We start from the raw sequence: 27,254 nt of genomic DNA on the forward strand, positions 1-27,254 counted from the left end.
TCTGTGAATGTATTGTAATGTTTTTTTAAATTGTATAAGTGCCTTAATTTTGCTGGACCCCAGGAAGAGTAGTGCTGCCTTGGCAGGAACTAATAGAGATACTTAATACATATAAATAATAATGGACATTTGATAATGAAATACAAATAATAATTCACATTTGACTTGTAGCTCCTTCTCAAGTTGGATGAGTTAAGTCTACCCGGAAACACAGGAAGTTGGTGGCACCTTAATTGGAGAGGGCAGGCTCGTGAAATTGGCTGGACATTAACACCTGTTAATGATTTTCCATGGCGGTATAATGATGATTTAAATGATTTGACCATCTACAGTGGGGCAAAAAAGTATTTAGTCAGCCACCAATTGTGCAAGTTCTCCCACTTAAAAGATGAGAGAGGCCTGTAAGTTTCATCATAGGTACACTTCAACTATGACAGACAAAATTAGGGAAAAAAATCCAGAAAATCACATTGTAGGATTTTTAATGAATTTATTTGCAAATTATGGTGGAAAATAAGTGTTTGGTCACCTACAAACAAGCAGGATTTCTGGCTCTCACAGACCTGTAACTTCTTCTTTAAGAGGCTCCTCTGTCTTCCACTCGTTACCTGTATTAATGGCACCTGTTTGAACTTTTATCAGTATAAAAGACACCTGTCCACAACCTCAAACAGTCACATTCCAAACTCCACTGTGGCCAAGACCAAAGAGCTGTCAAAGGACACCAGAAACAAAATTGTAGACCTGCACCAGGCTGGGAAGACTGAATCTGCAATAGGTAAGCAGCTTGGTTTGAAGAAATCAACTGTGGGAGCAATTATTAGGAAATGGAAGACATACAAAACCACTGATAATCTCCCTCGATCTGGGGCTCTGAAGGGCATTGAAGATGAAACGTGGCTGGGTCTTTCAGCATGACAATGATCCCAAACACACCGCCCGGGCAACGAAGGAGTGGCTTCGTAAGAAGCATTTCAAGGTCCTGGAGTGGCCTAGCCAGTCTCCAAATCTCAACCCCATAGAAAATCTTTGGAGGGAGTTGAAAGTCCGTGTTGCCCAGCAACAGCCCCAAAACATCACTTGCTCTAGAATCTGCATGGAGGAATGGGCCAAAATACCAGCAACAGTGTGTGAAAACCTTGTGAAGACTTACAGAAAACGTTTGACCTCTTTCATTGCCAACAAAGGGTATATAACAAAGTATTGAGATAAACTTTTTTATTGACCAAATACTTAATTTCCACCATAATTTGCAAATAAATAAATTAAAAATCCTACATAGTGATTTTCTGGATTTTTTTCTTCTCATTTTGTCTGTCATATTTGAAGTGTACCTATGATGAAAATTACAGGCCTCTCATCTTTTTAAGTGGGAGAACTTGTACAATTGGTGGCTGACTAAATACTCTTTTGCCCCACTGTATATATTTTTACACTTGTAAAATATCCAGATACAATGAGTCCCTGACTACCTCCAGAGGTAGACTGGAAGATCACAATTAGATCATCATGCGTCTTTTAATCGTCTACACGTCTAAAAATGTAAGCACAATCATAATGGGGTCAAGATGAGGACAAAGGATGTATGTTAGCCCATGTATAGGGGGTTAATGACAAAGGAGTTGGTAATGGCAAGACGCACAAACAGATCTGGTACTCAGGCACATGAAGGAACAGTTACTCTACGGTAGTAGTGAAAGTCCAGACCGTAGAATGTCTCCTGGTGATAGAGCACAAGTATGTCTCGCTTGGCTTTTAACAGGTCCTCCTTCTTGCCCACAAAGTGCAAACCTGTTGCAGGCTCTTGTCTTTTTTCCCTCTCCTCCATGGATATGCTGATATTCCAAACACTGCTTACATATTGTAGAATAACATGGGAGATTTTTAGCATAGCTTTCAACTGTCCTAACAGAGTTTAAACAAAGTTCAATATTTCATGGTGAGTATATAAACACTAACGAAATGCTTTGGCCTAAAAGGCAGATGCAATACATAAAGTATTTGATTTCTCACATTTTCAAAACATGAATTACAAAGTGATGACTTTGTGACTAATATGTTGTGTCTGTGAGTATGTCCATATAATTTAAGTGACAGTGTAGAAAATCTCTCATGGCTACTTGATGGAATCTGACCCTTAAGTATTTGATGTATTACAGAGCGGAATAATGAGTATATTCAAGTTCAAGTTGAGTTATTTCTGAGAGTACATAAATAGTAAGAGCAGCAGGAGTCTGTGCCACATGTCCAACACCCTCTGGCAAAACCATGCCATGTAGTAAGCTGCATATTTCATGTTGCAAAAATATTAATCGCCTGATGCATTCTAAATAATATAGGCCTATTTATAGTGTCTTCAGAATGTATTAACACCCCTTGACTTTTTCCACATTTTGTTGTGAATTTAAAATGTATTAAATTTAGATTTTGTGTCACTGATCTACACACAATACCCCATAATGTCAAAGTGGAATTATGTTTTTAGAAGTGTTTACAAATGAATTAAAAATTAAAAGCTGAATAAGTATTTACCCTTATGTTATGGCAAGTCTTAATAAGTTCAGAAGTAAAAACGTGCTTAACAAGTCACATAATAGGTTGTATGGACTCACTCTGTGTGCACTAATAGTGTTTAACATGATTTTAAAATGACTTCCCCATCTCTGTAGCCCACACATACAATTATCTGTAAGGTCCCTCAGTTGAGCAATGAATTTCAAGCACAGATTCCACTACAAAGACCAGTGAGGTTTTCAATGGTTCGCAAAGAAGGGCACCTATTTGTAGATGTTTTAAAAAAACAGACATTGAATATCCTTTTGAGCATGGTGCAGTTATTAATTACACTTTGGATGGTGTATCAGTACACCCTGTCACTACAAAGATACAGGCATCCTTCCTAACTCAGTTGCCGGAGAGGAAGGAAACCACTCAGGGATTTCACCATGAGGCCAATGGTGATTGGTATGCTTGTCATCGGCAAGGACTATGGAGTTTTTTTTAGGATAAATAGAAACAGAATAGAGCTAAGCACAGGCAAAATCCTTCCTTACAAAAAAGTCCTACGAAATCTTGCAGGATTGTATTCCTGAAGGACTACCGGCATGATTCCTACAGGATCCTGCAGGGATTGTCCAATAGGAAAGTGGCCCCAAAAATCTTGTGCGATATCCTGCAGGACTTCTTATTCTTCCAGTATATATATTCTGCAGGATTCCTGTAGGACTTTTTTGTAAGGGCTAGAGGAAAACTTGGTTCAGTCCTTACAAAAATACTGTGCGATAACAAATCAAATCAAATTGATTTATATAGCTCTTCGTACATCAGCTGATATCTCAAAGTGCTGTACAGAAACCCAGCCTAAAACCCCAAACAGCAAGCAATGCAGGTGTAGAAGCACGGTGGCTAGGAAAAACTCTCTAGAAAGGCCAAAACCTGGGAAGAAACCTAGAGAGGACCCAGGCTATGTAGGGTGGCCAGTCCTCTTCTGGTTGTACTGGGTGGAGATTATAACAGAACATAGCCAAGATGTTCAAATGTTCATAAATGACCAGCATGGTCCAATAATAATAAGGCAGAACAGTTGAAACTGGAGCAGCAGCACGGCCAGGTGGACTGGGGACAGCAAGGAGTCATCATGTCAGGTTGTCCTGAGGCATGGTCCTAGGGCTCAGGTCCTCCGAGAGAGAGAAAGAAAGAGAGAAAGAGAGAAATAGAGAGAGCACACTTAAATTCACACAGGACACCGAATAGGACAGGAGAAGTACTCCAGATAACTGACCCTAGCCCCCGACACATAAACTACTGCAGCATATACTGGAGGCTGAGACAGGAGGGGTCAGGAGACACTGTGGCCCCATCCGAGGACACCCCCCGGACAGGGCCAAACAGGAAGGATATAACCCCACCCACTTTGCCAAAGCACAGCCCCCACACCACTAGAGGGACATCTTCAATACCATCCTGAGACGAGACAAGGCTGGGTATAGCCCACAAAGAACTCCGCCACGGCACAACCCAGGGGGGGGGGGGGGGGGGGGGGGCAACCCAGACAGGAGGACCACATCAGTGAATCAACCCACTCAGGTGACACACCCCCCTCCAGGGACAGTATGAGAGAGCCCCAATAAGCCAGTGACTCAGCCCCTGTAATAGGGTTAGAGGCAGAGAATCCCAGTGGAAAGAGGGGAACCGGCCAGGCAGAGACAGCAAGGGCGGTTCGTTGCTCCAGAGCCTTTCCATTCACCTTCCCACTCCTGGGCCAGACTACACTCAATCATATGACCCACTGAAGAGATGAGTCTTCAGTAAAGACTTTACGGTTGAGACCGAGTTTGCGTCTCTGACATGGGTAAGCAGACCATTTGTTAGTGGAATTTCTAAATTCCTATATGTTTTATAGCCAAAATCAATTTCGCAGTCTCTCTAGTTCATTAATGAGGTGTAAGTTCATTAATTATGCATGAAGTAGATCGAGACCAGTCTTAAAAGCCAGGTAAGAGCGCTTAATTCCAGAGAGTACTAACCACATACACATATTTCCACAGGTTATAAACTGAAAATGACATCATCAGTTTCCCACACTCTCTCCGATTCCCACAATAGCCCAGTGTTTTCAGGTCCGGAGATGTCTTCTACTCCTCTCAAAACCAGACATTCCAATCTGTCTAAAAGATATCTTCTCCTCCACAAATGAGCGTCTGCTAAATGACTTAAATGTAAATGTAAATGGTACATCAAGGACCATTCTTATCTGTCAGAAAAGATACATCATCCCTCTCCCTTAAACTTCCCGCAAGGTACAGACAATTAATTTGTTTTCCTTACATTTTCAGTAACAGCTTAACCAGGAGCCCATACATTTCATATCATAACATAATAGTATCAGAATAAATGGTTCTAATTGAAATGTATACATTATTAATCATTTCAACTATAATTTCCTCCAACACCATTCCATAAAAATGGAGCTCTATAGGAGAAAGCCCTGCCTCCAGCTGTTTGCTTAGAAATTCTAGGGACAATTAGGAGGCCTGCGTCTTGCGTCTTCTTCATATTCCTGCAGTATATATATTCTACAGGATTCCTGTAGGACTTTTTTGTAAGGGTTAGAGGAAAACTGGGTTCAGTCTGCTTTCCAATAGACACTGGGAGACAAATTCAACTTTCAGCAGGACAATTACCTAAAACACAAGTCCAAATATGCACTGGAGTTGCTTAGCAAGACTACATTGAATGTTCCTGAGTGGCCTAGTTACAGTTTTGACTTAAATCAGCTTTACAATGTATGGCCAGGCTTGAAAATGGCTGTCTAGCAATGATCAACAATGAACTTGACAGAGATGGAATCATTTTGTTAAAAACAATGGACAAATATTGTACAATCTAGGTTACCCAGAAAGACTCACAGCTGTAATCGCTGCCAAAGGTGATTCTATTTTACATAAATAAAAATGTAATATATATATATTTATTCCACTTTGACTAGAGTATTTTGTGATTGTTGACAACAAAAAATGCTATTAAATCCAAGTTAAGGGGTGTGAATACTTTCTGAAGTATTCAGGCCCATAATCATTTGACCCATAGAAGATGCATTTTATTTTTAAAACAAGATTGTTTAAATGTAAAAAACGACCCCTCCTCCTCTCCCCCTTACTCTCTACTCCCTTTTCTCTTTAATAAAGTAAAAACACATTTCCATTTTTTTATTTTATTATGTCATATAGTGTTTTCTTTTTACCTTGGTAGCAGCTTGTTCTCCTCTCTTACTGAAGTTGTAATGAACTCATTTTAGATGCACCCAGTGGCCTGGTCTAATAAGGACTGTCTTATCTTGTCCCACCGGCCCATTTGCGTTGGTCATATCTACCCATCTCACTCTCCCAAGTGGGCACGTTGTTTAAAAAAAAATCTCTAACAAAAGGTGGATATTCGCACAGAGAGACTAGAATGTTTGATGTAAGACCATTTTTTTAATACATCGAATGTTATCAGTATTATTTAGTAAATTGATTACTTGTTATCAGTCATTGCATGAATTCCGTGATAGCCTGCTAAATATTTCATAATACAAATAACATCTTAGCTTTCACAATGTTATCTTTGAGATATGCGCTGTCATTTTTTGTTGTTGTTAATTAAGTTTATTTATTATTTTTTTATCCAACGAAATGATAACATGCCCTTTTTCCTCGAAAATACTGTAATGAAACAGGCAGGGAGCAGGTCTCGAACCCTCGACCTTCTAGCCCGAGGTCCGGCGCGCTATCGACTGTGCCGCAAAAGCATGCTCGAGTCGCAGCGTGGATGTCCGCGCTTATAAACCCAGGGTCGTTACAATACGTAATGTCACGATTCCAAAGCTATGCGATATTACAGCGAACAAGTTAATCATCTCACATTTCTGAAAATATTTGTAATGTTGTGCTTCTTGTTCACAAAATTAATGCTAATGTTTGGTTTTTGAGCTAGCGCCCAATAGACTACCATTCACGCCTTGAAGGAATGCTCCCCTTGTACCCAAATCGCCCAAAATGCAACGCGCGGCGCATTGTGTACGCTGCCCATGCGTCGTCAATGTGCGTTAATAGTAATCAATGCAGTTTCCCATTTCCTCAAAAGTATCTTTGGACATTCAGCCTACTTTCACGCTATCCTCGAGTTGGGACATCCCTGCCCTCTTTGAAGTTCCCATTTAATTTGGTTAAGGTAAGAGGTGTAGAGGTAGGAGCGTCCCAGGAATAGCACGAGCACTATTCAGCCAATGGGAACGCGAAATTAGAATAAGGAAAGCTACGTTCAAGAGTGTCTGAAATCAAGAAATGTTCATCAACACCCGCGCTTCTTACAAGTATTTCTGATGTAACTTGAGTAATCTCACAGTAAGTTAGTGTAGTGAATGATAACTTATTTCAGAAACATGGTTGACTAATGTGAGACCAAGCGAGCAATAGGCTAAATTCAATTTTCCCAGCGACAAGAGAACATGTCATGCTAACGCTAGTTTTACCGCATTCAGTGTTAACAGTTTACGGTTATGGCGAGACTATGTGGAATTATTGTCTTGCGTTGTCCATGTTTATTTGGGGGCATTTCTAAAATCCTGTAAATTTAATTATATAGCTTGCTGCATTTTAGAGAGGCTACTGTATGTACAGTAACCACGAACTCATAGGCTAGTTTCAGTAGCCAATGATTCAACAACACAGTCTTTCAAATCAATGTGCGCTCTACTAGGCCTAGTACAGCCTGCCTTAATTGTTAAATAACAAAATCATTGGAGTGTCATGAAGTAAGTCATCATTGAGTTAATGTTTGAGTGATCATAAATGCATTTGAATGTACAGTGCATTCGGAAAGTATTCAGACCCCTTCACTTTTTCCTCATTTTGTTACGATACAGCCATATTCTAAAATGCATTTAATTATTGTTTTTCCTCATCAATCTACACAATACCCAATAATAACAGGTTTTTAGAAATTTTATCAAATGTATTAAAAATAACAAATAAATACCTTATTTACATAAGTATTCAGACACTTTGCTATGAGACTAAATTGAGCTCAGGTGCATCCTGTTTCCAATGATCATCCTTGATATTTCTACAATTTGATTGTAGTCCACCTGTGGCAAGGCACACACCTGTCTATATAAGGTCCCACCGTTGACAGTGCATGTCAGAGCGAAAACCAAGCCATGGGGTAGACGGAATTGGCCGTAGAGCACTGAGACAGGATTGTGTCCAGGCACAGATCTGGGGTAGGGTGCCAAAAAAATGTCTGCAGTGGCCTCCACCAAGACTCTTCCGAGAGCTGGCCACCCGGCCAAACTGAGCAATCAGGGGTGAAGGGCTTTGGTCAGGGAGGTGACCAAGAACCCGATGGTCACTCTGAGAGCTCCAGAGTCTCTATGGAGATGGGAGAACCTTCCAGAAGGGCAACCATCTCTTCAGCACTTCACCAATCAGGCCTTTATGGTAGTGTGGCCAGACAGAAGCCACTCCTCAGTAAAAAGCACATGACTTCCCACTTGGAGTTTGCCAACAGGCACCGAAAGGACTCAGACCATGAGAAACAAGCTTCTCTGGTCTGACAAAACCAATATTGAACTCTTTGGCCTGAATTCCAAGCATCACATCTGGAGAAAACCAGGCACTGCTCGTCACCTGGGCAATACAATCCCTACGGTGAAGCATGGTGGTGGTGGTCTCCCAGGGACTGGGAGACTAGTCGGGATCGAGGGAAAGATGAACGGAGCAAAGTACAGCGAGGTCCTTGATGAAAACCTGTTCTATGAGTGTTCAGGACCTCAGACTGGGGTGAAGGTTCTCCTTCCAACAGGACAATGACCCTAAACACACAGCCAAGACAATGTAGGAGCGGCTTCGGGCCAAGTCTCGGAATGACCTTGAGTGGCCAAGCCAGAGCCCGGACTTGAACTTGATCGAACATCTCTGGAGAGACCTGAAAATAGCTGTGCAGCGACGCTCCCCATCCAACCTGACAGCTTGAGAGGATCTGCAGAGAAAAATGGGAGGACCTCCCCAACTACAGGTGTGCCAAGCTTGTAGCGTCATACCCAAGAAGACTTGAGGCTGTAATCGCTGCCAAAGGTGCTTCAACAAAGTACTGAGTAAAAGGTCTGAAAATGTTTTTTACATTTTTTAAATACATTTGCAAACATTTCTAAAAACCTGTTTTTTCTTTGTCATTAGGGGTATTGTGTGTAGATTAATGAGGGGTGAAAACAATTTAATCCATTTTAGAATAAGGCTGTAAAAATGTGGGAAAAGTGAAGGTCTTCACTATTTCTGTGCTTCAGCAGGGGATGGCCTTGCGTGCGTGTGGATTCATTGTGTTTCGTCGGCTGGCACAGTCTTCACCTCCCCCTGACAACATTGAGTACCTCCTCCTACAGACTTCATATGGCAAGCACCACTGGACCCCACCCAAAGGTATGGTGCATATCAATGGCATATTAGTGTTCATACCCTTTCGGCCTGTTATAAATAACAGGCATAATATCACTCTTATGGGGGTCATAAGGGTCTATTGATAGCAGGCTACATATTTTAGTAGCTAACACTTTACTTGAGGTGTAGCCTACTGTCAATCGTCCCCTTGTGGGTTATTATAACTATGACATTACATTACGCCTGTTAAAACAGACCTGGAGTATGAAAATCAACATGCCATTCATGGCATCTGACCCATGTCATGTTTTGTGACACATGTTCTCTAATTTGCAGAATAAGGTGTAGAATACATGCTCTATTCTAGCTTGCACTATCTTTGGTCCCATACCAAATCGTGAAACACACAAATTTGTTATGTCATTAGGGCACACTGTAGCAAAACATTTTGCAACAGAAAACAAAAAGGTTCTGATTGATCAAGGCCAGGAAGTCCCTCCCTGTTTGTCCGTTTTCTTTTGTTTGGTGCATAATGAACACAACCCTGTGCTGGTCTCTAGGCCACGTGGACCCTGGGGAGGATGATCTCACCACCGCTCTGAGGGAGACGCAGGAAGAAGCAGGGCTGCGTGAGGAGCATCTGCAGGTGGTGGATGGCTTTCTCCAGGAGCTGCGCTACGAGGTGAGAGGGCGGCCCAAGACGGTTCTGTACTGGCTCGCGGAGCTGAGGGACCCCAAGATGGCCGTCACGTTGTCGAAGGAGCACCAGGACTACCGCTGGGCCAAGCTGGAGGAGGCCTGCTCCCTGGCCCAGCATAAAGACCTACAGGACAGCCTGAGGGCAGCACAGCAACACCTAGACACAGAGCAAGGGAAACATTAAGACACTACTACACACAATGTTGTGCTAGGAATTGTGAAGAGCAAGCTGCAAAAGCAAGTCTCTAGCTTTAAAAAACGTGTTTGTAACCTCGTCCCCAGGCTATTGGGCACAGATGCGTGAGACTAGTGTCTGTGGGACTGCACAGCCTTGATAATTAATGGAACAGAAAGTGTGAATCTAAAGTGAGTTATAATTCCTAATTCTATGGTGGTAATTTGGTCCGAGCAAGTCATTGAACCCCTGTGTCACATACTTATACCCCCAAGGAATTGCCACCAAACTAAGGGTCAGAAAAGGATAACCTCTGTACTTTGACTACCCCTGTGCTTGGGAATCAGTGGCCAAATCATTCAATAGACACAATAAGTGTTTTATGTGTTAACATTGTGTGATGACCAATAACCTTTTTTGTCTTGCACTTTAAACAAGATTAAAAACCATATCTTAAATATGGACCTCTCAATATGCAACTTCAGAATTGACTAACCAATCTTTCACCTTTACTCCTGAGATATGGAAAATATACAGTAATATGATTTATGATCACAATGAGTGGGCAAATCTATACACAACTATGTGATAGTTGGTCCTAGTGGTCCTTCTGTAGCTCAGTTGGTAGAGCATGGCGCTTGTAACGCCAGGTTGGTGGGTTCGATCCCCGGGACCACCCATACGTAGAATGTATGCACACATGACTGTAAGTCGCTTATCCAAAGTCGCTTTGGATAAAAGCGTCTGCTAAATGGCATATATTATTATTATTATTATATTATTATATTATTATATTGATAGTTAATTGGACAAGGCATCTACTGCTGAGAATTGCACACTCACCTATAATGTACTGCGATCCTGCAACACATCACCACCAGTGGGAGACAAAAACAAGTTGAATTTAACAGGGGGTGCACCAATTCATTCTCCGGTCAGCCAGGGCACAATTCAACCAGTGGCTCATTTCATGCTTGAGAAACCCGATGGGAGGTACTTTTGACAATAATGAATTTAGATCAATATTTCAGGTCAAATGAGCAGCCCAACATCCAATGGGAACTCATTCAGGAAAAGCCCCAGAGCATTCACCCAATTTAAGTCCTCAGACCTACCAGTTCCAATGGCATCCTAAACAAGTTCCAGTGAATGCAAAAGGATATGGTTAAATTCACCTGAAGTAAATTCTGTTAAACTGTGTGTCCTTTTAAAGTTGCAGTAAACTCATTGTGGTATTTGATCTTTTCCTACACCAGAACCTTCACTCTTCTTTCCATAATCGCATAGACTAGCAGCTCATTAAACTTTCATTAGGAATTGCATTAAAATGGTGAGAAGGAAACAGAGAGAGAGAGGGCTTGAGACCAGGACTGGCTATGTGTCCAACTAATGTTGCCTAACAATGATTGAACCAGGAATGAAAATACTTAATTTCCCCCTTTTCCAAGTCCAAAGATTGAAACCTGAACATATTTTTAAATAAGAGGGTTTTTTCAGTGCAAGGCAAACAAAGAAACATCTGATCCTCAGGTGAGAGAGAATATGATTTTGGGTAATGAAAGGAGAAAGGATGTCCAAGTGAACAAAAAATAACTACTGTAGAAAAAATGTCTTGTCCACTGACTCTGCTGATTGAGCTTTAAATTAAGATTTTAGTTACAGAAAAATGCTTTGACGGATTACCATGTGAGGGTTAAATTTCGACTCAGGAATCCGTTTTTTGCCAACCCATCCTACTTCAGGGTTCATGCAGCGTCAGGTCAGGATACCCTTCAACCCTCTGAAGAACTAAGTAATATCCTGACTGCATAATCGTAGAAAGGGGCTACATACTCTGAACTATGCAGATGTAAGAGTGCATTTTGTGCTGCCTGAACAGGGATCGAACTAGTAACCTATACAACACCACTTGTAAATCAAAGCCAACCATTTTAGGCAACAGAGCAAGAGATAATCCGGTCACTTTCGATCTCATGGTGAAGGTCACTGATTTACTCCAGCCAAAATGCTACTGGTGAGTTCAAATCAAATCCACTTTCACATCCACTACACAGACTTTTGTTCTAACCAATATTATTCTTATAAAGTTCATGTTTAACTCAAGTTGGCAGAAATCCACATCCAAGGAACTGCAATGAGGTAGGAGTGAAGACAGCCTGTCTCATAGATTAGACATAACAAAGTAAATGTAAATCCGGGAAACTCAAATTACTATGATATGCTGTTTGGTATGGTTACATAATACAGATGGTTGGGGCAAAAACTTAAGGAGCTACTTTGTGACTACTTAGCACGTTAACTAACCCTTCCCCTAAACCTACCCTTGGCTAATGTTATCTAGGCTATCTAGCCAGAATTCGTAACATATTGTACGTTTTGCAAATTTGTAACATAAAAAGGAATGTGTGATGGAGATCCACAAATTAATACACACCATTCAAAGCATAACATATACTCAATGGAGTGTCTTTGCTTTACGTACAGAAAATAAAATTATTTGAGACCAGGTTGGTGAAGAATATTTATCGCATGGGGCTTTCCCTTATTCACCTGATGAAAATTAATCAAAACTTCCTCCAGCCTTGCGATCTCAAGGATCCTGTTGAAAACCTATTTAAAGCAGCCAGTCAAGACTCGGCTCTAGTCTACTCCACAAACTGGTATCAGCATCTGAACCTTTATCTCAGTGGAATAGTTTTCATGCAGGTGATGAGGGTGTTTATGCCAACGCATCTCTCTGCTCTTCTCCTCTCTCCTGTGATCTCTCATATGGTGGAGAGGTTCAGTGACGTTTCAGAGTGCCAAGGATTCTTCATGGAGGAGACTTCAAAAATCTCAGGTATTTTGGTTGATGGGAACATCCAGGACCAGAACCGCTTCATGCCAATTTGTATAAGAACTACAGGTATGCAACCCTCTACGACACAAAAAAACATCCCTGTGTTCTCAGCCTACACCTTCACTGGTACTACAAAAGGCAGACCAAATGTAACATGAATGATAGAACCTCAGCTTGAAGGGGGAAATGAGACAATGAGTCTGGAGTCAAAATGTGTAAATTACACACATCAGGCTGTGAACAAGGACTATAGGAACTCACTGAACACAACAGGGGTGAACAGAGGTGCTGTTCCCAAATTTGCACGCGTCTGGCAATGATACCAATATTTCCACCTTCACCCTGACCAACAGTGTTCCTCAGGTAGAGTCCAACAGTGGGAGCTGGTGTCGAATGGAGTGCAAAGTCAAAGGCTTTTGGATAACACAATAAGACAAAAGGCTTTGTGGTGACTGGAGTGGTACCCAGTAATGGCACTGCGAACTACACTCTGAACAGAGTGAACATCCCAGCTCTCCTGTGGACAGCCTGTTGTTTCAACAGCAAGGTGGGACAGACTGGACAGTGGATGGCCGAAGCACACGAGTCTGAAAGGGAGGAACCCCCAAAAAAAGACTTGCACCCGAAAACCCTGGTAGAGCTGCATGACATGAACTCATTCTACCCAGGTGTCCGGCTGTTTCCAGAGCACTGTCCGAGAGACTTTACGTCTGAGGACAGGGGACTTAAAAACCTTGAAGATTGTATCTCTCCGCCTCCCTCTCCTCCCACCACTACCAGCATTGTTACTACTGCTCACACTTGCGGAGATCTGGGGTTCAAAAGGCCTGCCCTTTGTGGGTCCTGGTGATGTGATGTGCATTGTAAGCATGGGGACCACATTTGACCTGTGCTTGAGTTAAGTTGATCAACCTCATTTAGAAAATATTTCAATGTGGGGGGGTCTAAATGTGTATTCCGATACACCAACACCAGTGAAATGTTTCTTGGGATTGTGAAACGTGGGCATTTGGATTCTTCCAACCTGTTCATCTCAGATCAATGTTTACCATGTAGTGGAACCCCTGCGTTCACCTATACAATTGTGTTGGACCAGATATTATAGTTAAAGGAAGAAATATGCACTTAAACTTCCTGCTTTTCAAAATGATTTGTTCTTCCATTTCTTAAAGTATGTCAAAGTACAGCAGCTGCTTTCTAAGAAACAGAAATTAGTTCAATACCAACTGGTACCATTGACAACACTCCAGACAATTCTGTCAATTCAACATTTTTAGAATATAAATTTAATAGGTGACATTTGCATCCTCACAACACGATAGGAAGATATAATTAAATGAAAAACTACAAAACAAAGGAGGACTGCATCATCCATATCACTGGCTGTGGAAACAGTGAAGTAGTTTGTCCAAACGTGACCGTTTTCAGCCACAGAGGGAAAAGCTCCTCAAACACTGGTACACACACTTCGCAATAGTGAGATTTTGACAGCCTAGCATGTGGTCCTTCTAAACGAGTGTCATTTTGATCTAGGATTCAGAACCAGGTAAACGCTGTTCCAACTGCCTGCTCCACATCAACACAGAAGGCAAAAGTCAGTGAGAATAAGAACGCTGGGTCTCAATACTCAATGGCTTCCTTCCTAGTGGAAATGTATCCATTCCTTTCACCTATCAGTGATCATGAAGAAAAAGGCGGAGAAGAGAGGAAGCCATTTAAAGAGTATTGAGACATGGTTCGTCCCGATCGTTGACATCATATCCCTGAAAGTCCAGTGGCTGAGGAGAAGAACAATCTATTTGTGATCCATCAGTCAACTATTTTTTTGACATGAAGCCAGCCCCAGTGAGGGCATAAGATCAACAGAGCAAGGGAGGAGAAAAGTTTATTTTGATTCTGTTAGTCTTCCTCAGACTGATTTGTCAAGTCTCTCCCTTATAGTTGTTAAAAACAGGACATATTTCACACATATCCATAACTGACTGATGGTTGTGGCATTACTGGAAGTGGTCATGAAACATTTCCTTGGCATAGAATCCAGGCCAGCACCTCCTTGTGAATGCGAGGTGTAACAGGTTCTGTGTTCCATTGAATGGGGTCATGGTAAAACACACGCACGGAAACGTGAAAACTGCAGGCCTAATGAGCACAGATGATAGTTTGACTTGTCTGTGATGTCACCTCACTTACACAACCCAAGTATTTGCAGCTGAGTTCCAAGAAGCATCATTTTTTTCCACCCCAAAAAAATGCAATTGTGCTCCATGTATAACTCTGAATCACCAATGCAGCATGTGTTCAGTCACGAATTAGCAAAATCTACTTTCCTGGCTGATACATGTTGTTGATGACTAAATGTGCTCTTTCAGCTATATATGTGCTAACTAACATAAACAATGGCTAATGCCTTTTGGCATGTGTAAATAGTTGATTAAAATATAGAATACCACTTATTCAATTTCACTTTCCATTTTGACCACTTGACTGGCTCGCATAGAATTCCAGGAGTTTGCGCCAATTCCAAGAAAGCATATCAAGAACACGACAAAGAACCTGGTCTGGTTTAGTTTTGTGAAGCATGGCCAACGGAACAGGGCAACACAGAAATAACAAAGAGAAGGAAACCCTGAATGGAGGTGAAAAATGTAGGAGACATGGGGATCGATAGTGCTGTTGGAGATTTGAAGTTCCCTCTGTAAACACACAACCACAAAAAAGAAAAAAAAAGAATCTAAACAATACCAAGCTCAAGCTGAGCAGTTTGAGTGAGCCCTCTCCAGGGATGTAGTAGTAAAGACATAAGGTGGGTAAACGCTGAATGAGTGCCAACAACACTTTTCACAACATATAGAGGTGCGTAGATGGCGTTAAGGTGCGTTTATTCTCCACTACATCCCTGGTTCTTTCCCAGTGAGAGTCTATGGAGGCCCTGCGGCAGGGAAAGGATGGATGGAAAGAGTGAAGGAGGATGTAACTCTCCTGTGGTTCTGTGCCCGAGACGGCATATTCTCTCAGTATCTTATAAAGGCTCAGTCATAACATTTTGCTACAGAAAACAAAAATTAGCATTTCTTACTGGACAATTGAAGATGGTAGTCCATCCCTGTTTCCGTCCATTTTGGTACCTAATGAAGACCCCCCAGTTCTACAGGGATCAGAGTTCAGAGGTGAAACAGGAAGTGTGGTGTGAAGGTGGAGTCAGTCAGGGCAGAGTTTCTGTTGTGTCTGTAGGTTAAAGTTGATCGCCTTAAGAGTGAACAAACACACAAACGGACAGAACGACTGAGGCTGGCTAGCTGACAAAGCAGTGAGGGTGATGAGACAGAAAGAGGGAAACATTGACAGAGCAAGACAGCATGCCACACAAAACCGAGATTCAGCCATCCAGACAGTAAGACAGACTGAGAGAAAGGGCCAGACAGACAGACGCACAACACAAAATGAAAGATTAACATGGTATGAAGGGGCCAAGAATGGACCCCAAAAAATTAAGATTTAAGCCCAGAACATTCTTCTAGCAAATACATCTAGTGACATGACAAAAAGCAGTTGTTGGACATAAACAAAAGCAACCGCACCAAATGCTGTAAAGCAATACAAACACCACATTTCATTTAGCTGCATCTTTCTTGTGTGTGCTCCGTTACCAGAGAAACTGCAATACCGGGTGGTTCCGTAGAGCAGACAGATTAAGCCCATTTTCCATTTCCCAGTTCTAAAATTTTGTTCAGATTTTAAATTGACAATAACAGATACTACACTTGATCCTAGCCTAAAGGCAGAGATTATCTGCACATTTTGCAACAAACTAGCTCCCCTGGGGTTTGGATGTTTGTGTTTATGTTCAACAACTATCTTCTTTCTATCAAACCAGGGAGGCAGGCTTTGACTATATGACCATTGAGTAAGGAAACCAAATGCATGCGTTAAAGTCACATTTCAAAAGGAGAAATTAAAACATTTCTGACTCCATCTGTGCTAAAAATATAATTTTAACTACACAAATTATATTTCGCTGAGATATTCAATATTTGTCATTGTTGTACGTGCCTTTAATTGGAATCCACTCAAATTGAGGTGTCCTATTTGTCCAGTTATTACTTGACTATCAATGTACCAGACGAAGTACATGTGTTATTCTTAGGGGATGTTCTAAGCTTAACAGGATCAGAAGGGAGGCTAGGATTGGACGTAGCAGGGTGTAAGGCGTCAATTTAGGGCGTCCATCATCATCATCAAGAGTCCTCGTTCCCAGAATCCTCCTGGTCGTCGTCATAGCAGCGAGTAGAGACGCCTCCTCCTTCACTTGTCCCACCTGCCTCTCCTCCTGACTCCATGTCATTATCTTCCTCCTCTTCATCCTCTTCTTCCTCCTCCTCCATGTCATCGTCGTAGAGGTCGTCATAGAGTAGGTCTGAGCTGCTGTCCTGGGAGGGAACTCTGGTCTGGACGCAGTACTCTGCCAGCGTGGTGGGTACCTTGACACCATCTCGCTCCGCCTCCGCCACTGTGGACACCACCTGCTTCCTGTGGGAGGGGAAGAGAAGTCATAAAGGTCTTACTCACTGTGTGTGTGTGTGGTAGGGCTGTCCCCGGCAAAAAAAAATATTGGTCAACCGAGAGTCATCCTGTTCTTTCGACCAATCGTTTGGTCAAAATATTTAAACTTATTGACAGACACCCTGTGTTTGAATAAAACCAACTACATACGCACTGAGCTTGTCTGATGCTTTAAGCACATTGTTTGATTAAATAATTAAGACAAATGGCTCAAGAAAGAGTCCAATGGTCACACTGTGTTAAAAAAATGTTTTACAGTGAGAGCCTGTGTGACTGACACAAGTTGTCGCACTCTCCTCCCTAATGCAGCAAAAAGGCACCACAGCACAGCAAGTGTGCATTGCGCAGTCCGTGCTGAAACTGCAACATCATTACAGCCATTTAGTTGATTACTTTAACTGAAAAAAAGTTATTACCGAAAACCCTAATTTGTTTATAAACAACATTCCCTAAACGCTTGCTCTCTTTACATGCAACATGTAAGCATTGCATGCATGTGACCAATAGGGCCTGACCCTATAGCCGATCATGATCACATTAATAAATTGTTTATAAAAAAACAGTAACAGGTGAAAATGTAAAGGATGTGAAAAAGAACACTGAAACAGGTAAATGTTTACTGGTTGCTCAGGAGGGAAAATCAGATCGGTGGAAAATATTCAGTATTGTTGTAATTGTCATTTACAAATATGTTTTAAAAAATAATAATCAAAAATAAATAAATACATCTGCCGATGAAACGGTATCGGTGTTGAAAAATCATAATCGGTCGACCTCCATGTGTGTGTGTGTATATGTAATATATATATATATATATATATATACATATACACACATACACACATATATATATACACACACACACACACATACACACACACACACACACACACACACACACACACACACGGAGGTCGACCGATTATGATTTTTCAACACCGATAACCAATTATTGGTGGACCAAAAAAAAGCTGATTACATATTTAAACCAAATTGAACATGTTCAACAATACTGAATGAACACTTATCTTAACTTAATATAATTCAGCAATAAAAATCCATTTAGCCTCAAATAAATAATGAAACATCTTCAATTTGGTTTAAATAATGCAAAAACAAAGTGTTGGAGAAGAAAGTAAAAGTGCAATATGTGCAATGTAAAATAGCTAACGCTCAGAACATGGGAACATATGAAAGCTGGTGGTTCCTTTTAACATGAGACCAATATTCCAAGGTAAGAGGTTTTAGGTTGTAGTTAATATAGTATTTATAGGACTATTTCTCTCTATACCATTTGTATTTCATATACCTTTGTCTATTGGATGTTCTTATTAGGCACTTTAGTATTGCCAGTGTAACAGTATAGCTTCCGTACCTATCCTCGCTCCTACCTGGGCTCGAACCAGGAACACATCGACAGCCGCCACCCTCGAAGCAGGGTTACCCATGCAGAGCAAGGGGAACAAAACTCCTCCAAGAGCGAGTGACGTTTGAAACGCTATTAACGCGCACCCCGCTAACTAGCTAGCCATTTCACATTGGTTACACCAACCTAATCTCGGGAGTTGATAGGCTTGAAGTCAAACAGCTCAATGCTTGAAGCACAGCAAAGAGCTGCTGGCAAAACGCACAAAAGTGCTCTTTGAATGAATGCTTACGAGCCTGTTGGTGCCTACCATTGCTCAGTCAGATTGCTCTATCAAATCATTGACTTAATTATAACATAATAACAAACAGAAATATGAGCCTTTGGTCATTAATATGGTCGAATCCGGAAACTATCATTTCGAAAACAAAATGTTTATTATTTCAGTGAAATACATAACCGTTTCGTATTTTATCTAACGGGTGGCATCCCTAAGTCTAAATATTGCTGTTACATTGTACAACCTTCAGTGTTGTCATAATTACGTAAAAGTTTGTCATATTAGTTCGCAACGAGCCAGGCGGCCCAAACTGTTGCATATACCCTGACTCTGCGTGCAATGAACGCAAGAGAAGTGACAATTTCTTTTAGCTAAATATGCAGGTTTAAATATATATACTTGTGTATTGATTTTAAGAAAGCATTGATGTTTATGGTTAGGTACACGTTGGAGCAATGACAGTCCTTTTTCGCAAATGCGCACCGCATCAATTATATGCAACGCAGGACACGCTAGATAAACTAGTAATATCATCAACCATGTGTAGTTAACTAGTGATTATGATTGATTGTTTTTTATAAGATAAGTTTAATGCTAGCAAGCAACTTCCCTTGGCTTCTAACTGGATTCGCTTAACAGGCAGGCTCCTCGTGGAGTGCAATGAGAGGCAGGTGGTTAGAGCGTTGGACTAGTTAATTAACTGTAAGGTTGCAAGATTGAATCCCCGAGCTGATAAGGTAAAAATCTGTCGTTCTGCCCCTGAACAAGGCAGTTAAACCCACCGTTCCTAGGCTGTCATTGAAAATAAGAATGTGTACTTAACTGACTTGCCTAGTTAAATAAAGGTGTAAAAAATGTTTTTTAAACAATCTGCCAAATTAAATATTTTTTACAAATCTGCCAAATCAGTGTCCAAAAATACCGATATGCGATTGTAATGAAAACTTGAAATCGGCCCTAATTAATCAGCCATTCCGATTCCTCGGTCAACCTCATGCATGCATGTATGTATGTATGTATGTATGTATGTATGTATGTATGTATGTATGCATGTATGCATGTATGCATGTATGCATGTATGTATGTATGTATGTATGTATGTATGTATGTATGTATGTATGTATGTATGTATGTATGTATGTATGTATGTATGTATGTATGTATGTATGTATGTATGCATGTATGTATTTCTGTACATAGTTGAATTTGCTGACAAAATCAAATATTATCAATGGAAATCAAATTTATCAACCAATGGAGGTCTGGATTTGGAGTCACACTCAAAATTAAAGTGGAAAACCACACTACAGGCTGATCCAACTTTGATGTAATGTCCTTAAAACAAGTCAAAATGAGGGCTCAGTAGTGTGTGTGGCCTCCACGTGCCTGTATGACCTCCCTACAACACCTGGGCATGCTCCTGATGAGGTGGCAGTTGGTCTCCTGAGGGATCTCCTCCCAGACCTGGACTAAAGCACCCGCCAACTCCTGGACAGTCTGTGGTGCAACGTGACGTTGGTGGATGGAGCGAGACATGATGTCCCAGATGTGCTCAATTGGATTCAGGCGGGCCAGTCCATAGCATCAATGCCTTCCTCTTGCAGGAACTGCTGACACACTCCAGCCACATGAGGTCTAGCATTGTCTTGCATTAGGAGGAACCCAGGGCCTACCGCACCAGCATATGGTCTCACAAGGGGTCTGAAGATCTCATCTCGGTACCTAATGGCAGTCAGGCTACCTCTGGCGAGCACATGGAGGGCTGTGCGGGCCCCCCAAAGAAATGCCACCCCACACCATGACTGACCCACCACCAAACCAGTCATGCTGGAGGATGTTGCAGGCAGCAGAACGTTCTCCATGGTGTCTCCAGACTCTCACGTCTGTCATATGTGCTCAGTGTGAACCCGCTTTCATCTGTAAAGAGCACACGGTGCCAGTGGCGGCGAATTCGCCAATCTTGGTGTTCACTGGCAAATGCCAAACGTCCTGCACGGTGTTGGGCTGTAAGCACAACCCCCACCTGTGGACGTCGGGCCTTCATACCACCCTCATGGAGTCTGTTTCTGACTGTTTGAGCAGACATGCACATTTGTGGCCTGCTGGAGGTCATTTTGCAGGGCTCTGGCAGTGCTCCTCCTGCTCCTCCTTGCACAAAGGCGGAGTTAGCGGTCCTGCTGCTGGGTTGTTGCCCTCCTACGGCCTCCTCCACGTCTCCTGATGTACTGGCCTGTCTCCTGGTAGCGCCTCCATGCTCTGGACACTACGCTGACAGACACAGCAAACCTTCTTGCCACAGCTCTCATTGATGTACCATTCTGGATGAGCTGCACTACCTGAACCACTTGTGTGGGTTGTAGACTCAGTCTCATGCTACCACTAGAGTGTGAAAGCACCGCCAGCATTCAAAAGTGACCAAAACATCAGCCAGGAAGCATAGGAACTGAGAAGTGGTCTGTGGTCACCACCTCTAGAACCACTCCTTTATTGGGTGTGTCTTGCTAATTGCCTATCATTTCCACCTGTTGTCTATTCCATTTTCACAACAGCATGTGAAATGTATTGTCAATCAGTGTTGCTTCCTAAGTGGACAGTTTAATTTCACAGAAGTGTGATTGACTTAGAGTTACATTGTGTTGTTTAAGTGTTCCCTTTATTTTTTTGAGCAGTGTATATAGCCTTTATTACAGCATACTAGTTATTCAAAGCTCCCTTTATTTGATTTCAAAACTTAAATGATTGATTGCATTTCAAAACATGAATGTCTCGTATGCTTTGTGATGACATGTACAAATTAATAATTGATTCGCCGATATATTTTGAGCGTTCTTAGGCCTAAGGCTCGATGGTGGTTATACAAGGCTGCTATACTAAGCCTACTAATGATAATGACATGAGTTATTATTATAATGATGATCATAATAATTGTAATAATAACAATAAGAAGGAGATCAAAAAAAAGGAGAGTATAGCAGCGAGACCTGGGTGCATATTATGTGTGACAAATAGGTGCTGTTAAATTACAATATTATTGTTCTGCCTGTTTGGAACAGTATAAACAGTAAATAAATAAGTAATACCCGTCTGTTCTAACAAAAACAAATTGTAAAGCCTTTATTACAGCATAGCAAGGATTAAAAACAGCCGAATCTGTGAAATTGCTTTATGTGATATTTTGCATGAGGCTTGGTGCTCACGGAATAAGTAGGCTACTAAACGGGGCGGCAGGTAGCCTAGTGGTTCGAGCGTTGGACTAGTAACCAAAAGGTTGCAAGCTCGAATCCCCGAGCCGACAAGGTGAAAATCTGTGGTTCTGCCCCTGAACAAGGCAGTTAACCCACTGTGCCCATCATTGTAATTAAGAATTTGTTCTTAACTGAACTTAACTGACTTGCCTAGTTAAATAAAAGTTTTTTTAAAATGTATGAAATAAATAACACTCAAACAGGCAACAGAAGCAGGATCTGTCTTACTTATCTAGACATACATATGGATGATTTATAAAGCCAGGCTATTGATTATAGACCTAATTAAGTTGGGGTTTCTTCTTCTCTACTCAATTTTCTTAGACAATTAGGATGAGGAAAAGGCTGAAATCTTGTCCCTGCTGCGGCAGCTGCCTCCGCTGCATTGTTCTCAATCCCAATATGATGGTTAACTTTTTTATTATGCACGTAGCAACATAGGGAAAGGCTCCAATTCTACAGGGAACTGAAGATTATGTTTCAGAACAGCAGACAGCGACCGTATCTAACGCGAGAGAAAGGGCATTTGTTATAAAATAATATTTGATTTATTAATGTTTCACCAACATTTTTACATAATATAGCCATATACAATTTCCATATCACCTCTTAGAGTGATTGACTGTGCCATCCCCACAGCCTCCACAATGGGTTAATCCACTGAGACAGGCATCTTGTGCACCATGAAAGAAAATGAAATATTGGTTGACCAACAGCCTATCGACCAAACAATCAACCAGTAGACTAAATGAGGTCAGCCCTAGTGTGTGGGTAAGCCAACTTGTTTGTTGTGAAAAAGGTACTCAATTGGTTGGGTTTGTGTGCATATGTTCTTCCTACCTGATAATCTCTGCATACTCCTTGTCCTTGCCCTTGCTGTCTCTCCACTTGCGGAACATAACTGAGGCATCCACGTTGGCCGGGGAGAAGGTGTTGGGCTCATTCAGCAGAGAGATCACACTCAGCAAGATGGTCCTGTACACACACACACACATCACTAATATGACTTTATGTCCTCTAAAACATACCCATTACCTGAACATTACCTTAAAGTACACAGTTTACCTTAGCTTACCTTCTAAGTAATGTGGCCTTCATTTTCCTTGAGTAGGTGAGTTATCTGACCTGACTTCCTCTGTGAGAGCAGTGTTACCTCACCATCCCCCAGTGTTGCTCCATTTGATGCTACTTCCTCTGGGTGGTTGGTTTTAACACACACTCAGAACTTTCAACCTGCCCCGGGGGTTGAGGAATTGTCCCACGAAGGGTAATGTGGTCTTTGACACTTTTACTGCTGTTAGGGACTGTGTCTATTCCTAAGATCTGCATTTTAAACATTTGACACATATTTGAGCAGTTATGATGACACACCATATTGCATTTGTCTCCCCCAAGTAGCCAGTAAGTTGTGAAGTCAATGGCTCTTTCTGCCGATGTAATCCAGTGTCACTTGTATCTACTTATATTGTAAATGTTAACTGTCTTTGTGGAAAACTGCTAAAAATTGGTAAAAGTCCAATCAAATATTATTTGTCACATGCGCCGAATACAACTGGTGTAGACTTTAGCGTGAAATGCTTGCTTACGAGTCCTTCCCAATGATGCAGAGTTTAAAAATAAAATAGTAACACAAAAACACAAGAATGGAGCTATACACAGGGAGCACCAATGAAGTGACCAACCTACATCAAATACATCTAATAAATAATTTCAAATAGATAAACACACTTTGGTTTTATAGCTTGACCCGCATGCAAGGTGGGGGGGACTTTTTACTTAAGACTATTCCATTGGTTCAGTTGTTCCATTGAGCTAAATTAAGCAAACCTCAAGTATTTATACATGTTGAACCAGGTTTAGAGCTAGGTGAGGTACCTGACATTCTGAGTGGGGTTCCACCTCTCTGAGGGGAGCTCCCCGCTCTGGGGGTCGTCGACGGGAGGGTGAAGGATGGAGATACACACGTCGCCATTCTGTTGGAACACGACCTGTCAACTTCTGGATGGAGAAAACTCTTCAAATATGTTTGAATTCATATACATTGGGAATACATTAACTGGGCTTAACTCTTACCTCATAGATGTTGGGATGCCACATCTTTGTTAAAAAACGGAAGGTCGGAGGAGAGTAGGGGTAGTCAATGGGGAACTTGATGTGAGACTGATAGAGAGACACAGAAATTGCCACCAGCTTCAAACATTTAATTGACAGCCAAATAACCCTTAATCCTAATTACAGTTAGATACAATTCGGCATGAGAATGATCCTGGTTTGTAGGTCATTTTAGTGTGTATTAGATGCCATGTGTGTGTGTGTGTGTGTGTGTGTGTGTGTGTCTTCATGTGTACATGTACAGGAGTATGTGCATGCACGTGTGACTAAATGTACTTCTCTATCGCTACCTCCCACGATATGAATTGTGCCAATTCAGCTAAATCCAATCACACACAGTGCTTGTTATATGTGCAACATTCCAAGCCTGTGCCATCTAGACACGCTACCATAGCCATTCAATTTGACACAAATATACTGCCTCTCTCCACTGTGTGTAATCCACTATATAAATGAATCCACTATCAAAATGAAACCAAAAGAGAAGTGTGAGAACATTCTGTCCAGCAGCCCCAGCCTTTGGGGAGCACTGCTCTGCTTCCAGATAGCATTAGCACCATTTCAAAACATGCCCTGTGTAGACATGTTGAGGTCAGTGTGAACTTCACCTTTGACACTCTTCACTACACTCCCCTTTTGGATCAGTTCCCTCTACAGCACCTATATTTTAAAATTCTAAACCTATAACAGGTGCAAACAGTAGCTTACATGTTATAGGTATACCTCTGCCTCAACCACATCCAGAAAAAGTTGGAATGTGATAATGACATTTGATGATTCTCATTCTAACTGGATTTGTGGTGGAGAAAGCATCATATAAAAGCATATTTTTGTTATCTGGTCCGATAGCCAGACGAAAACATATGTGGTTGCCAAAAAAACATTTACACAACCAGTATACAACCCGACCATGAGATCACTCACAAAATATGTTATAATGATCATTGCATCTCTGTTAATGCAATCAGTTTTGCCTTCTTGGAAGAGTTTGCATGCCCTGGGATGGATGTGAACTCACACACCAAACTGATATGCTAATGTGGAGGACTAGCCACACTGAATAAGTTATACAGGGAAAAAGGAGAAGAGCCTCATCATGCCCTTCTCTCTCTACCTCTATGCTGAGATGCCATTTATATCCGTCTACAGCTAAAAATAGGAGTCTGGAGCATAACGATCACACTGCAAGGGGGAAAGAGGCCGGGTGAGGGGGGGGGTGAGGATGAGCCCAGGGAGGAAGGGGGTGAGAAGCTGGATAGGAAAGGAGAGTGGGAGAATGAAAGACTGAAATAGTGACAGGGAGTGAGAAAGGAGGGAGAAACACCTGAACACGTCATACACGCACAAACATGCTACACAACTATGTGTTGTGCATCCAATGAATGACCCCTCCCTTCCCCATCCCTCCACAGTTGCCTCACCTTAAAGTAGCCTCCCTCATACAGTGTGTTAGGGGGGCCAAAGATGGCCACCTCCCAGTTGTAAAGGTCTGACTCCTCCACCAGGCCGATGCGGAAGCCCTCCACCGGCTGATCCTGCAGGGACTTGAGTTCCATCATCAGGGCCTTCTGGGAGCTGGGCGTCGAATGGTGGGCCATGGCTATCCCACTTCTGACACATAAAGAGAGGGAGAGTGGTAAATTAGGGGAAAGGAGAGAGGCGAAAGGGATGTTCAGGTAACTTTAAGTGTACAACACTCGAATTTCAGAATTTCCTCCTTGTGGGTTGGCTAATTGAATTACGTTTTAATAATGCCACAACCAAATCAAACAATGCCAAGTTCACGTGTTAGTCGGAACTAGGAAACTCGTAAATGTCAGACTTGCTAAGTGGTTCTAGTTATACACGTGCTGCGTTCAACCAGTTAGCAAGTCAGAAATGTTCCTAGTTCAGACAAGCAAATCAACGCGGCACAATAACTGGGCCTTGTTGGCTTACTGGCTACAATAAATACATAGGCCTGTAACAATATTATACATGCATATACGGGAGGGGGTTAAGCTGGAAACTCCCGGGACCTAATGAGCAATATAAACAAACAATAGTTTAACTTCGAAAAGATTTATGAGTTAGGCTATTAAGGAAAAGTTGCATGCCGTTTGAGTACAGAGGGGGCAATGACGAGACTAGCAAACGGCAACATCATATGTAATCATTAGTTACGAACTCAAAGCAGGACAAGCTCGGTTTGTATTCGTGTAGCAAAGCCTGGCGTTGACTGCAACGATTAGGCCTTTGACAACTCATACGGATTCAAGTTAATGACACACGAATTACCTCTATCCACTCAGCGTTTGTACTATATTGTACCGTTTCAATGGGATAAAGCAATACGTTTCTTTTGTTGCTAACTGCTGAAGCAAGCACAGTCAAATCAATGGCACATATCAAGTTGTTGACAGTGTTCTATCAAGCTAGGCGACAGGAACACAGTGAAATAATGTTGTCCTCGCGTGGTATTTTTCTTCTTTGTGCCACTCTTTGAACTTGGCGTGTGGGTAAACACCAACGTTAGAACACTATTTTAGCCATTATTGTGTCAAAAACTCTAGCGACGATTTGATCTCGCTGACATTTACCCAGTCTCGCCTGGTTAACGTTAGCCCCCGTTTGGACAGGCAGGCGCTCAGCTGACTCCCTGCTTGTTTGTTTATCTGCTCTTTTCTGGCAGCTCGAACTTCTCCACACGTCAGCTCAACCCCCACCAAGTAACTTGAAAAAATAAACGGCCTTCTCTCTCCACAACATTTCCTCCACCGCCACGTCAAGAGGTCTGTAATTTATCGAGCTAACTTTTCGTGGAAAAGGCAGTCCGTCGAAGCTTTGCACTTACGAACTACACTGAATTTGATCGATTTCTATTTTCACCCTATCGATGCTTCCGGCTATCATTGCGCGTGTCTGTCTCTCCACTACGTACTTGCGTAGATAGACTCACGTCCGACATGCGCGGTCCTCTCAGATGTGCAATTTTTTTATTGTCTGATAGGTTTTGTAATGCAATGACAGTTTACATAATTTAACGTAGTTTAGGCCTATAATTTTTGTATGTATAATTTACAG

The 27,254-nt window shown here is 41.8% G+C and overlaps 2 protein-coding genes and 2 pseudogenes across 7 annotated transcripts; 2 read left to right on the top strand and 2 right to left on the bottom strand.

Annotated features, from left to right (window-relative positions):
- Window positions 1-6,553: 6,553 nt before the first annotated feature.
- On the top strand, window positions 6,554-10,268 carry nudt2 (nudix (nucleoside diphosphate linked moiety X)-type motif 2). Of its 4 annotated transcripts, none has more exons than XM_046340038.1 (3): window positions 6,554-6,711; window positions 8,828-8,957; window positions 9,476-10,268. In XM_046340038.1, the coding sequence occupies exons 1-3, from the start codon at window positions 6,580-6,582 to the stop codon at window positions 9,796-9,798; spliced, it is 585 nt and encodes a 194-aa protein (XP_046195994.1). In that variant the 5' UTR covers window positions 6,554-6,579; the 3' UTR covers window positions 9,799-10,268. The 4 variants fall into 4 exon arrangements, with proteins under 4 accessions (XP_046195994.1, XP_046195987.1, XP_046196001.1 ...); XM_046340031.1 differs by having other exon boundaries at window positions 6,555-6,711; window positions 8,825-8,957; XM_046340045.1 differs by lacking the exon at window positions 6,554-6,711 and adding an exon at window positions 6,741-6,884 and having other exon boundaries at window positions 8,825-8,957.
- A 2,290-nt stretch (window positions 10,269-12,558) lies between these two features.
- Window positions 12,559-13,478, top strand: LOC124016519 (annotated as a pseudogene).
- A 409-nt stretch (window positions 13,479-13,887) lies between these two features.
- On the bottom strand, window positions 13,888-27,110 carry LOC124027691 (ubiquitin-conjugating enzyme E2 R2-like). Of its 3 annotated transcripts, none has more exons than XM_046340061.1 (6): window positions 27,025-27,110; window positions 25,613-25,802; window positions 24,153-24,239; window positions 23,955-24,052; window positions 22,920-23,054; window positions 13,888-17,155 (listed from the first exon to the last, which is right to left on the bottom strand). In XM_046340061.1, exons 1-6 carry the CDS (start codon window positions 27,081-27,083, stop codon window positions 16,864-16,866), a joined length of 861 nt encoding a protein of 286 aa, XP_046196017.1. In that variant the 5' UTR covers window positions 27,084-27,110; the 3' UTR covers window positions 13,888-16,863. The 3 variants fall into 3 exon arrangements, with proteins under 3 accessions (XP_046196017.1, XP_046196026.1, XP_046196031.1); XM_046340070.1 differs by having other exon boundaries at window positions 26,771-27,096; XM_046340075.1 differs by lacking the exon at window positions 27,025-27,110 and adding an exon at window positions 26,469-26,764.
- LOC124032460 lies at window positions 16,259-16,419 on the bottom strand (annotated as a pseudogene).
- Window positions 27,111-27,254: the final 144 nt, after the last annotated feature.

The sequence above is a fragment of the Oncorhynchus gorbuscha genome, linkage group LG03 (assembly GCF_021184085.1).
Source record: "Oncorhynchus gorbuscha isolate QuinsamMale2020 ecotype Even-year linkage group LG03, OgorEven_v1.0, whole genome shotgun sequence".
In the NCBI taxonomy this organism is placed as follows: Eukaryota; Metazoa; Chordata; class Actinopteri; order Salmoniformes; family Salmonidae; genus Oncorhynchus; species Oncorhynchus gorbuscha.